This window comes from Micromys minutus (assembly GCF_963924665.1).
Source record: "Micromys minutus genome assembly, chromosome: 1".
Classification (NCBI taxonomy): domain Eukaryota; kingdom Metazoa; phylum Chordata; class Mammalia; order Rodentia; family Muridae; genus Micromys; species Micromys minutus.
In genome coordinates this window covers 51,325,032-51,338,218 of record NC_137969.1, presented here as the reverse complement: position 1 = coordinate 51,338,218, position 13,187 = coordinate 51,325,032, and the positions used below count along the sequence as shown (strand labels likewise).

Here is a 13,187-nt window from a genome sequence, read left to right as displayed (position 1 = left end):
CTTGAAATTCTAACTAATCTTTTCTTACTGTCACGGGTTTCTGGATAGTCTTTGTCTTTTAGTAGCTTTCTCCTCCTAGGTTACTCTGCTTGCTTAAGGGAGGGGGAAAGCAGGTTCTCTAGACATGCCTCTTTCTGCATTCTGACTCCAAGTCTGTTACCTCTAATCCTCAGGAAGTCTACAGCTAAACGTGCTGTTAAGGCTTTCTTTTATGTTTTGCTTTGTTTGTGTTTATTATTATTGTTTCTTTGGCCACTTAATAGCTGCTCTTTATCTGGGTCCTTTGTCCAGATCCCCTTCCCCTTGCTGTATGGCCTTTAAATCCTGGCTGTCTTTGCAATTCTTGATGTCCCCTTCTTTTTCCCACTTGTATCAAGCTACTTTAATTAAGTAGTTCAGGAAAGTTCTGGTCCATAGTGTTATTCCATTCCAGCATTCTACATAGCTTTAAGGGCACTGTTGTGATGGAGTTAGGTTACTAGATGTTTCTGATGGTTGGTCATCAAGTCTGGCTGTAGGCATCTCAGGGCTCTGTTCCCTGGTGGGAATATATGTGTCTTTTAAATAAAATGAATCCTAACAATGTGGTGAGAAAGAGGATCAAAACCAATATTGAGATGCTTTCATAGTAATTCCAGCTGAGGTGATGAAGATTATTGGTCATTCTTAAATACAAATGGTCAGGAAAGCAGAATTCATACGTTCATTTTCAGATGTTTCCATATTACCGCCTTAGTGTTGAGGACGTAGGGAGGGCTTAGTTAGCATTGCAGAAATAATTGTCTTGTTGTTGTTGTTTAAGCTTTTATCGGTTCTTTGTGATTTTCACATCATATGCTACAGTTTCACTCATTTTCCCCTTCCCTGGTACCTGCCTTCTACCCTTACAACTTCCCTCTCAACAGGGAAAAGGAAAAAAGTACCTTGTAGTGCGAGCTACAGTGTGTCACAATACATTCTTCTGGCCACCCTTCTTTGCTGGCAGTGTTCACTGCAGTGACTCCTTGGTCTGATATGAGGCCTCTGGCTTCTGATACTCTATCATTACTGCAGCCTCGTTGTGACTCCTCTCAGACATCCTATATTGACCTCACTGGGACTCCTCTCAGACATCCTATATTGACCTCACTGGGACTCCTCTCAGACATCCTATATTGACCTCACTGGGACTCCTCTCAGACATCCTATATTGGCCTCACTGGGACTCCTCTCAGACATCCTATATTGACCTCACTGGGACTCCTCTCAGACATCCTATATTGACCTCACTGGGACTCCTCTCAGACATCCTATATTGACCTCACTGGGACTCCTCTCAGACATCCTATATTGGCCTGTGTCATGGAGATCCTGCTGTTTTTGATCTGTAGGACTAGCTCTTTCAGGAACTCTGACAGTTTTGAAATGGGATAGATGTAGGGATGGGCCAACTCAAAGCCCTGGATCTTGTCTTGATAAGTATCTGAGCTGGTCAACCTGCCGCCAACTCTTCCATTTCTATGCCCTTGGGCTGCGTCACCCACAACCAAGTCCAGCTCTGCCCTTCATACTCACAATTTCAGACATTTAACAAACGTTATTGTCCCTGATAAATTTTCAGATAGCTGTAATACTTTTGCATTCTAAAAGACACACTTATAAAATAGATTTACTGTTTTTATAGAGGCAAAAATTAGTATGTAATATTTGTAATTGGAAAAGAAAATATTGCTGTGTATTTAATGTAATGGTGTAAATATCTTAAAATTATTGAGCTATGTAGTCTATATTAAAGGCTTACTAAAGACTGTAGGCATCCTTGTCATTACAGAGAATTTAGCTGAATCATGGAATCTGAATCACAAAATTCTTCCTTAAAAACCAGGAAAATTGATGAATTCCATAAATCTTACCATTTCCATATCATGCAATTTAGCCTTTAATTGTAAATTCTCTTTTTCTAATTCATGTAATTTGTCAGAACGAGCTCGAGTTCCTTCAAGTTGGTCTTCCAGCATAGTTTTTGTTTCTAGTAAAACTTGATTATCTTCTTTTAATTCCTATAAACATTTAAAATAGGCTTTTAACAATTAATTAGAAATGTGCTAATACCTGTATTTTTGAAGCTTAGAAGATAAAAATTTATCATTACAAATACACACATTACGCCATTCTTATCGACATTTTTATGTAAGAGTAAAGCTACTGAGCACTACACAGCTGTTTATTTGTTTTTTGTTTTGTTTTTGTTTTTGGCTTCACTGACTTTCTACTCCATGTTACAGAATTAAACATATTATACTTTCAAAATATGTAAGCCTTAGAATGAGTAATACCACTGTAACTTCACCAATGGAATACATTTAAGTGGGTTCTAGGGTTCGGAGAAACAAAGCTTCATACAATTAACGCTTTACTTGGACTGAAAAAAACTTAAAATTTTACCTTTATAGAGGACTTTATATATAACTTGAAAGTGACTTGTTCTAGGTTTTTACAATATACAATTAAGACCCAACTCACATAAATGATAAAACAAGACTCTTATCAACTAAATTTATTTTGAAACAGAGTCTTCTTAATAAGCCCAGGGTATCTGCAAACTTGTGATGCCTCTTATGTTTACCTCTGAGTGTGCAGGGATTTTATAAGCCTACACGATCTGTTGTAATCTCTCAGATTCTTCTTCTCCCTCCCTCCCTTCTTTCCTTGAGTCAGGGTCTCATTATATAGCCTGGCTGGCCCAGAAGTTCCTATGTAGACCAGGATGGCCTCATATTCACAAAGATTCACCTGCATCTGCTTCTAGGGTGCAGGTTTAAAGGCATGCACTGCTGTGCCTATTCAAGTCTTTCTTGTGAGGGGGCTAAAATCCAAAGCATTGTGCATGTAATTAATTAATTAATCATTGGCAAGATGAACTTAATCCTCAGTCCTCATGATAAATGTCAAATTAACCATTTGAGAAAATCCTTTTATGTAATTTTGAAGCTTCCATTCACAATTCTTATTTTGCTAAATAATATGTCTGTTGTTTATAAAGTCTAGAGAAAATACATTATTATGGTGGGTTCTGAGATAGGATTACACTGTTATTCAAGTGTGTTCTCAAACAGTGATCTTCCTGAATTTCCTGAGCTGGGGTTACAGTGTCATGCTTGAAGACAATGAAATCCATGACAGATTTAATATGAATATTATACATGGTCATATGTGTGTGTACATGTGTGTACTTAGAATTTTCAAGCGTCAGTAGAATAATAAATGAATGAATTATTAGCAAAAGGGATAAATGTTCTACTTTCTCATGTTAAATGACACTTATTTATCTACTAGTGCATGTGTATGGGCACATTTTACAGCACCCATACAGAGCTCACAGGGCACTTTTCAGTGGTTGGTTCTAGCTTTTCATCATGTAGATCCCTGAAGTAAAACATGAGCCTTGGCAGCAGGTGTCTTTAACACACTGAGCCATATGATCTACCCATTCTTGTTTTTATTTCTTGATTCTACATACTCTCTCATCCTCATGCAGAAACTTAACAAAATCTCATGTTTGCTGAAAATAAGGAAGTTAACAGAAATGAGGAATAGATGCAAGGGTTGCCATTCTTAATTCATTTATATATACAGAGTCTTCATTGATCTCAATATCCTAATACCAAAAAATACAATAATCAGAAAGACAATTTTTATTATTTCTGGGAACAAACTTGAAATGAACAGACATAGTATTTTATTTTGAGTGTTAGAGTTGACCTTTAAAAGTCTTCCATGGCTTCAATGCTAAATTGTAGGTGTGTGGTGGGTGGAAGGGTAAGAGTGCTCTGAAGGATTCATTAAGCTTTATAATGTGTGAAGATATTTAAAATAAACAAATCAAAAAACTTAATGTTACCTCTAGATTAAGTTCCTCTTGTCTATTAAAATGCATTTTGAAAATCTTAAAAAAGGTATGAATAATTATGCAACATACCTCAACTCTTGCCTTATAAAATTCAATATCATGTAGTCTCTCTTTATATCTACTGAGTTCACTTTCAAGCTTATCAACTCTGACTGCTTTCTCTCGGAGAGCATCTAATTCATCTCGGTACATTCTAGCTGATCGAGCATCCGAAAGCAAATTCATGTTCTAAATATAAACATAAATAATACCTTGAATATAAACTTTCCATTTTAAGCCATTCCTTGTCCAAACAACTTCATTAATTTAATAAAATGTAACAAATTATATAGTTTAAAAGAAAATTGCACTGTATATAAAGAATAATTGTTTCTTTAAAAATGATGACAAGCTAAGCCTTTTCCTTGAGCCAAAGGTTTTAAAATGTTTATATACAAAGTCTTCTCCAGTAGCAATTTTAAAAAATGTTTTGAAATTAAATTAACTTCAACTTTCACAATTATACATACAGCATTCACAATTACACTTAAGTTTAAAAATTAACTTTAGGGATGGCTAGGAACCATTAAGAGGACTGCCTGCTCTTCCAGAGAACCTGGATTCAATTCTTACCACCAACATGGTGGGTAAAAACCATCTGTAACTTCAGTTCCAGGGGATCTGTTACTTTCTTCTGGCCTCTGGGAGCACTGTACTCAAGTGGTACATAAACACACATGCAGGCAAAATATACAGACACACAAAATTAATATATATTTTTAAAGGTTTAGCTTTAAAACTCAAGATAATTAAGTGTATAGAAGAGATAAGTTATATAAAACAAATCACTATTTTTAGAAAAGTGTTTTTATCCAAATATCTGACCTACTGCACACATTCTCTCTCCTCTCTCTCTCACATACACACAAAGACACAGGTTTAATTACTCTTGCTTACACATAAGCTCTCACATACAAACACAGGCTTTCTTTCCGATTCTCCCTCTCCCCCCCCCCCCCTTACACACACAACCCTCTGTTATTAAGAAGTGGAGTAAGAGCCAGAGCACATAAAAAATAAACATGGTCACTTCCTGGATCATTCATCAAGGGTGGTCTCAGTTTATGATCTTGTATATAGCTCTTGACATCAAAATGGCAGGCTAAGGTAGTTAGAGGAAACTACCAGCCTTACTCCAATTCTTGTCATTTATGACCTAGATATCTAAATAAAGAACAACAACACTGATTATAAGAAGCTTAATCACTTCTTTAAAGAAACAAAACCAAAAAACAGAAACACCCCCTAAACTGCTGTTACTAGGTTTTAAGATTTAACATGTTTAATTACAAAAAACAGTGGATTTTACTATGATATTTTAGTTTTTTTTATTTGTTTTTATTTTTGTGACAGGATTTCTCTGTGTAGCCCCTGGCCATCCTATGGAAGTCATAGTAGACCACGCTGGCCTGGAAATCACAGAGATCTATCTACCTCTGCCACCTAAGTACTGGAATAAAAGGCTTGTGCCCCTCCTTCCCAGTGTGTTGTGACATTTTTAATACGTTCTTATAATCAGACCATATTCACCAGTCTCTCTTTACTCTTATACCCACTAGTACTCCCTTCTTCATTGCTCAAAAAAATTCTTAATAGCACTTGATTCAAGATGATGTAAAAAAGGAGACTAATGCATGAAAACATTTTGATATATACAACCTAATATAATCATTATGAGAGCGCTAAAACCCATAAACAGATCAACTCATAGTTAATGATAAGGTAAGTGCTTAGGTAATTCAGTGATAGAAGACATATACATAAAAAAGAAGGACTTGGAACTACCCCAGTACAAAAAGATTTTGAATGGTAAGGAAATTTAGTCCTAAAGACCTTGATTTCTAGCTTTGGCTCTGCATTTTGATAGAAGTACTAAAAAGTTACTTGACTTTATGCGAATATATGAGGTAACTGGGCTTAAAGTATTGATGTCAGGGTTATAAATCAACTCAATTTCCAACTACTTAATGCTCCAATATGAACCATCTAGGTACAAACCTCCTGCTGCAGCCTCTTCAATTCCACTTCTATTTGTTCCAGTTCTTGCTTACAGTCCAGCAACTGCTCAGTCTTTTCTTCCCTTAAATGCCAAAAGATATTTATTAAAGAATGAATGTACTACTTATAGAATCTGTCATCACTGCAGCATTAATACACACATCTCAACTGAGTGCTGCAGATCAGATGGCTCAGCAGCTAAGAGCAGTTGCTGTGTTTGCAGAGTGCAAAGGCTAAGGATCCAGAACCAACACGGTAGCTCACAGCTGTCTGTAGCTCCATTTCCAAGGAATCCAATACTCTGTAGGTACTGGTACACATTAATAACATTTACACTTGCAAAAAAGGTACTTATACACATAAAAATAAGTAAATCTTTGCTGGACGCCTCCATTTAATCCCAGCACTAAGGAGGCAGAGGCAAACAATCTCTGAGTTCAAGCTCAGTTTGATCTATACAGCAATTTCCAGGATTTTACAGTAATATCTTGTTACAAAATAAAAACCAAAGTCAATGGAGTTATTATTCCTAACTATAACACAGGGAAGGAATAAAGCAAGAAAAAATACTGTGAGTATGTGACTAGATGTCAAGAAGCTTCCACCAATGCTGCTAAAAGACTTATGCAGTAACTATCGTCCTGTGGTTTATCATATACTCTTTTTTATTTTTAACTTTTTTACAGTCCTGTCGTTATCCCCATCCCCAACTCTCTGACTGTTCTGCATGTTATATACTTTATATTTTATCTTTCCTATCTTATCTACTTTATCTTCTCCTACTCTGCATAATCAATAGCAATTAAGCATGAATGATTTTTTTAAAATCAAATACTGTGTATGAGCAGTTGCTCAAGGAACTCCAAACTATTTCTACATTTATAATGGCCTAACGGAAATCATACACTTTCTTTTTTATAAGCTTTATTTATTATATTTATATGAGTAACTGTAGCTCTCTTCAGACACACCAGAAGAGGGCGTCGGATCCCATGACAGATGCTTGTGAGCCACCATGTGGTTGCTGGGATTTGAACTCAGGACCTCTGGAAGAACAGTCAGTGCTCTTAACCGCTGAGCCATCTCTCCAGCCCAACCATACACATACCTAAAGTCTCTACTTCATATTGCTTAACACATTGTAACATATGTACATACATATACATAGATATACACACATATACTGACAGAGGTCTCACTATGTAGAACAAGTGGGCCTCACACACATCCACCTGTCTCTGCCCCAAATGCTGCAATTAAAGGCATGTACTACCATGCTCAGCAATGTCTCAGTTTTTACTCTTTCCCTCTGAACTGCTTTCTCTCTTATGTATATCCTTCAGACAATCTTCTTAAAGTAAACCAGTACTTACTATTTTCTGCCTTCTGTTGTCTAATAAAAGAATGCACCATATAAAGTAGCCTACTTTTATATATGCTCATATGCTTCCCTGTATTCAAACCTCACAAAAGTCTTAACGGTGGAGGTATTCCCCTTGATAAAAGAAATATAATTTATTAAGTAGGTTTCAGTTTTCAACATAGTGAATAATGCTTTAGTGCAGTCATTATTTAAAAAAAAAACCTGTTTTATATGCCTGGAAATTATTTCTAAAAGGAAAATATAGTCCTTAAGGTCCTTGATATCTACTGCCAAACTGGCGTGCTCAAAAGATCATTAACATCCAGCAGAGAATAAAGGTGTCTATATATGGCCAGCAAGTTGGCACAACAGGTAAAAAAAGTATTTGCTCTCATGTGTAACAACTTGAGTTTGACCTCCAGCATCCACATCATGAAAGGAGAGAGTCAGTTTCTCCCAGCTGTCCTCAGATTTCCATGTACATTACGGCACACGTGTGCACCAGCATAACAAACATATACACACTGATAACTTTTTTCAAAAGGTGGCTATATACAAAACAATTTAAAAAGTTAAAATATTATTGTTTTTTTATTTTTTGGATACTAAAACGTGCTGCTTAATTCTCTTATTTGTAAATTATTAGCCCCTATAATTTTTGTGTCCCATTCATTCATTTCTTCAAGGAAGGAGGTTGAGTGTTACAATGTATGAATGGAAGTCAAGAGGACAACTTGAATGAGAAGTTTCTCTCCTTCCACTAAGTGGGTTCTGACCAGACTTAGTCTGCCAGGCTTACCAGCAGGCACTATCTTGTTGGCCCTCTTATTCTCTAACTTCCTGTAAGTTTGTCTTTTTATAGATAACGGTTACTGCTTTTGTCATTAGTAAGACATCAGTTACATGCTATAACAGAGGAAACTGGAAGACACACACCATGCTAAACAAGAAGGCTATACATTACGTGTTCTATTTATATGAGAGTCAAAAATAGGCAAACCCATGGAAATATAAGGGATTAGCCATTGCTAAGATCTGATGGCAAAGAAGATGAACAAAGACACTTTTATTCAGTTATTGTGGTTTTTTACATAATTACTGCACAACTTAAAAACCTATTCAGTTGTCAGATTCCAAATTACATCTTAATTAAAAAGTATTTTCTTTTTTAACAAAATTATTAATTATTATATTAAAGAAACCCAAAACATGGAATCAATTTTACCAGAAAAATCAACAAAGTCTTCAACAATATTAACTATGGTATAAAAAGTTTAACTTATAAAGAATTATTTATTTCATCTAATCATAAATTATTTTTCTTTATAAATCAAAAATCAATTATATTGTCTGGTATTACTCATTAATGAGCATGTGTCAATGTGTCAGTTAATAGTAAAAATAATATTCTAATTATTTATTTTAGTTTCCATTAGGTATAAAGCAATCTAGACTTTTTCTGTGGCTAACCCACTGCAGGAAATATCTGTCCCCTTTATAACAAAAGAAACCCTACTACATGTCATCTTAAGAAATACATAAAACAATACATTTTTAAAGACATAATAGGGGATTTGATGAAATGCTAGTGACTGAACATACTTGCTACATACATCTGGTATCTTCACTCACTTCAAAATATCCACTTAACTTTCAAATCATTACACATGAAACCAATTTTGTCAGTCTTCTCAAGGTTGTTTGAATTTTTAATATATTCCAAGGCCAAGTAAATTCTGTTTGAAAATTAAATTCTAACATAATGCAAAATGTTAAATGAATCCACAGCCATCACTACAATTCTAATTGCATGCTTCAGCTAAAGACTAGAGAAGATTGGGCTAAATTATATGGAAAGAACTAGTGTGCACTGTTTAGGCTATCCATTAGCTGTCAGTCAAACTAATAACAGCAATCTCTTCCCTAATTTTCCTGCTGCAGCTGTTTATAGAATATCCTGGGCGTATCCACTTCAATAGACACATAATAATGCAGACATCCACAAATGAAAGCTGTATTTCTTTGTTTTCAAAATTTTCCCAGCAGATTATTTAATGCTTTTTCTACCTTGCATATCCATTTCACTTTTCTAAGTTACTTTAAACAATAAACAAATATAATAACTATACTGTGTCTAAAGTCTACATTCTGAAGCTTATATTCCAGGAAAACAAATTTTTAAAAGAGAAAATATGTAAATCAAAAATCTTTTGTTCTCCTTAAAGAACAAAATTCAAAATCTTCAGCAAAGATTAGTCATGCTTTTTACTTGTAGTTCACCCAAGAATGGGTATGTAAAATTTATACTGTATTTTCTGTAATGAGCTTTGATAACTGAGTACAATTTTTTCAGTGCTAATAAATTCTGAATATTCTACTAAGTATGTAACTGGCATCTCAATGACTTAATGTAGGTAATATGTATGAATTATTTTTGTAATATCATATACCCACAATTTAGATTTGAAAACAACATGGTCATTATTACTATTGAGACAAGGTTTCACATAGCCTAGGCTAGGCTTACACTTAATTTGTACCTGAGAATGCCCATAAATTGCTGGGATTCTCCTACTTACACATCTTGAGTACTGGGCTTATGGTCAAATTTTTCTCATTTTGACAAACACTAATAATTGTGACTTAGGTTAACAATTGAGCACAACTAGACTGTTGTCATATTTTAAAAAGTGCTAAGGTCATCCTTGTGACCACATTATTTCAATGAATATTAAAAATCAGAGACTTACAATTCCTGCCTAAGTCTTCGGATTTTCGCCTTAGCATCAGCCAGTTCCACTGAGAGATGCTGCCGACTTTCTGTTCGCTTCATGCCTGGAGAACCACAGGGAGACTGTGCAGATGAAGAGGCATGGGGTAGAAAATGAACACCATCTCGCTCTTCAGAGAGTTCTACAATAGTCTAAGAATTAAAGGGGTAAACACAGAATCGGTTTTAGTGCTCTACGTATCAGTAACTTACACACAGCAACATTAATCACTAGATATTCTAAAAAATAAACTCACTGATGAAAAGCATCTCAAGTTTGCCAAGTATGGTGATACAAGCCCTTAACCCTGGCCCTTAGGAGTCAGAGACAGACACAGGTGGATCAGTGTGAGTCTGAGACCAGCCAGGTTTAACTAAGCAAGTTTCCTGTCAGCCAGGGCTACATCCAAAGATGTAAAACAAAGAACAAGAACAAAAAACAATTTAACATTGTCATATTTGCTGCCATTTTAAGTTTTATTCAACAGTTCAAGCATGAGCTACTTAGCAATAACATTAAAATGGATCAATACTTTCTCTCTCCCTAGATTTTTTTTTTGATTAAAAAAAAAATCACTCATGACAAAACAACTAGATAACTGTTGGAATGACAAAAAGACTCAGGAAAGAAAACCAAAGAGTAATTTGCTTAGCTATCCAATTATAATAGCCAGTAACACAAGTGGGTATTTTAGTAAAAATTTAAACAGCTCAAAATTGAGTTCTTTAGTCACATGTTTTAAATACAAAATAGGTATTTGTTTACTAGTTGTTATGATCTTGCCACCACAGCAGGATTGGGCAATACTGTTTTAGAACTTCATAATCCTAGCAGAAGCAATCTCTAGAGAAGGTAAGACCTTAGTGGTTCCCCCATCCCCAGGACATATGACTAAGGCACAAAGATTGTTTCTGCTTACACAAGTAGCTAACTACATGTTGCTACTACACACTAGCCAACCCTTTTGGGTCTCACAATACTACACTACTTCCCACCTCAAAACTTCCCCAATTCTTTCTCTAAAGAGTCTCAGTGGGGAAACAACCCTTTTCTTTGCCTAAACCTCTGCTTTATAGATGTATGTATGTAGCTAATTTGTATTTTATACAACCATGTTGTTCCATTCTTCTAATTTTCCTTTTATTTACTGGTAAATTATTTTATTATACACCAATTTTTTTAGTTTGTTCTACTTTACACTTCCTCAGGCAAACGAACCTATGTTTCATTTAACTGCCCCCCAAACATACAGGTGGTGTTACTATTTTGGGACCATAAAATTGTTACTCTTATTCCTCATCACTCATTCCTAACTTTATATAAACATTTGTTTATTTTATTTTACATATGAGTATTTTGCCTGAATATATGTGTACCATATGCTTGCCTAGTGCATGGAAATCAGAACATGGCATTGGATTCCCTAGAACTAAAAGTCATGGATAGATATGACCCACCATATGGGTGCTGACATTCAAACCTGAGTCTTCCACATGAGCAAAAAGTGCTTTTAAATGCTGAGCCATCTCCCTAGCTCTATTTTTTGTTGTTTTAACCACAACCAGGATTCATTTCTTTGTGCTTGGGGAAATATTTTAGCATCTCTGTCTTCTGGCTTGCAACTACTTCTTTCATAAACTTCAGAGAGTACCTCCCGGTTGTCTCTCTACAAATCCATGTTTGCTATTTCTTCAATAAATATAAGTTTCTCTAAGGCAGAAACCAACCCCTTTGTAGTATGTCTCCTTTACTATCATCATTGCTTCTTTGTGACCATGCCTACCCTTGAATGAAGTTAGTTTTTGTTTTAATCACTCAACTGTCTGTCTCCTGTGGCCAATATAAGAGATTATTTTACTACTTAAAGTCTACTCAGTCTAGAACTACAGCTAGCCTTTTCCCTCTCTTCTCTTCCTTCCTTTTTTACCCCAGACATGTTTTCTTTGTGTTGTCCTGGCTATCCTGGAACTCGCTCTGTAAAACTCACAGAGATTCCCACTGCCTCTGTTTCCCAAGTGCTGGGATTAAAGGTAAGCACTATCACCACCTGGCACAGTTTTCTTAAGTATCACTTCTCACTTTTAATTTTAAAGTATCCTTTTTATTGTTTGACAATGACTTACACTTTTTATCTGTAATATTCTCCAGCAAATTTCATTCAGCACTATTTTTTCAATAAAGTTCTATTTAATTTAGACATAAGAAACTGAGGCTTATACAAACTAACATAAACCAAAGTCACACAACCAATGATACAATATGTACAATGGTACAATCACAATTAGATTCAAGTTGATTAATGTATTTTAAATTTGACTTTTGTATAAATACTAAAATACATTTTTACAAAATAAAATTCAAGTTTGACTACAACCCATATATTTCATTCTGGTTTTCTTCTTTGTTTTTTTGTATGCAGGAAGGGTTTTATATAACCCGGGCTGGTCTCAAACTTAGTAAATAGCCGAAGTTGTCTTTGAACTCCAGAAGACCCTACCACTACCTCCACTGTTCTGAGATTACAAGTGTACAGCATCATGTGTAACTTCTTGATTCCACTTCTAACAGAATCTAAAGATTCTGATGAAAATAAAGTATTATTTGGTCTGAGATTTTCACATCTGTTTTCAATGAAGATATCACTACTATGCAGTGATCCTTTATCATTTATTTTTGGGCAAACTGCCACATAGAAACTTTGTAAATGATTTCCTTGCCTCTGTTTAAGCTTCAAAGTGAAAACTGCTATCCTTGTTTCTTGTCAAATGACCTCTTCTCCAACTAATCACCTACAATTAGTCCCTTCATTATTATAAATTTTCCACTCAAAACATACTCATCACAGGATTTTCAATACCTTTCTTATATTTTTCCTTCCTGTTTTTCAAAGATATGCATGTATACAGCGTTTTCTATGTAAACACATGAAACTGGCATTGTTTAAATTGAGCAAGGAAATTGGGAAGGGTTGTTTGGGCAAGACTCCCTAACTGCCTGTCATTTTACCCACTAATTTGGGATCAGATAGGCAAACCAATAAATTTAGCAAATTTTTGTGCTTCAAGGGTTTTTCACTTATATCAACTACAGATATTCAGTTTTACACTTTTACACTATTGCCAAAGTA

At 35.1% G+C, this 13,187-nt stretch overlaps 1 protein-coding gene across 3 annotated transcripts in view; it reads right to left on the bottom strand.

The window, feature by feature from the left end:
* CCDC88A (coiled-coil domain containing 88A) overlaps positions 1–13,187 on the bottom strand; it is a gene marked incomplete at its 3' end in the record, with an annotated part of 138,616 nt that overhangs the window by 69,882 nt on the left and 55,547 nt on the right. For all 3 annotated transcript variants that reach the window (XM_080936042.1, XM_080936040.1, XM_080936041.1), the window contains exons 8-11: positions 10,040–10,212; positions 5,927–6,008; positions 3,959–4,117; positions 1,893–2,039 (exon numbers count right to left, since the gene is read on the bottom strand). In XM_080936042.1, the coding sequence (XP_080792168.1) occupies positions 1,893–2,039; positions 3,959–4,117; positions 5,927–6,008; positions 10,040–10,212 (561 nt within the window). The remainder of the gene's footprint in view (positions 1–1,892; positions 2,040–3,958; positions 4,118–5,926; positions 6,009–10,039; positions 10,213–13,187) is intronic.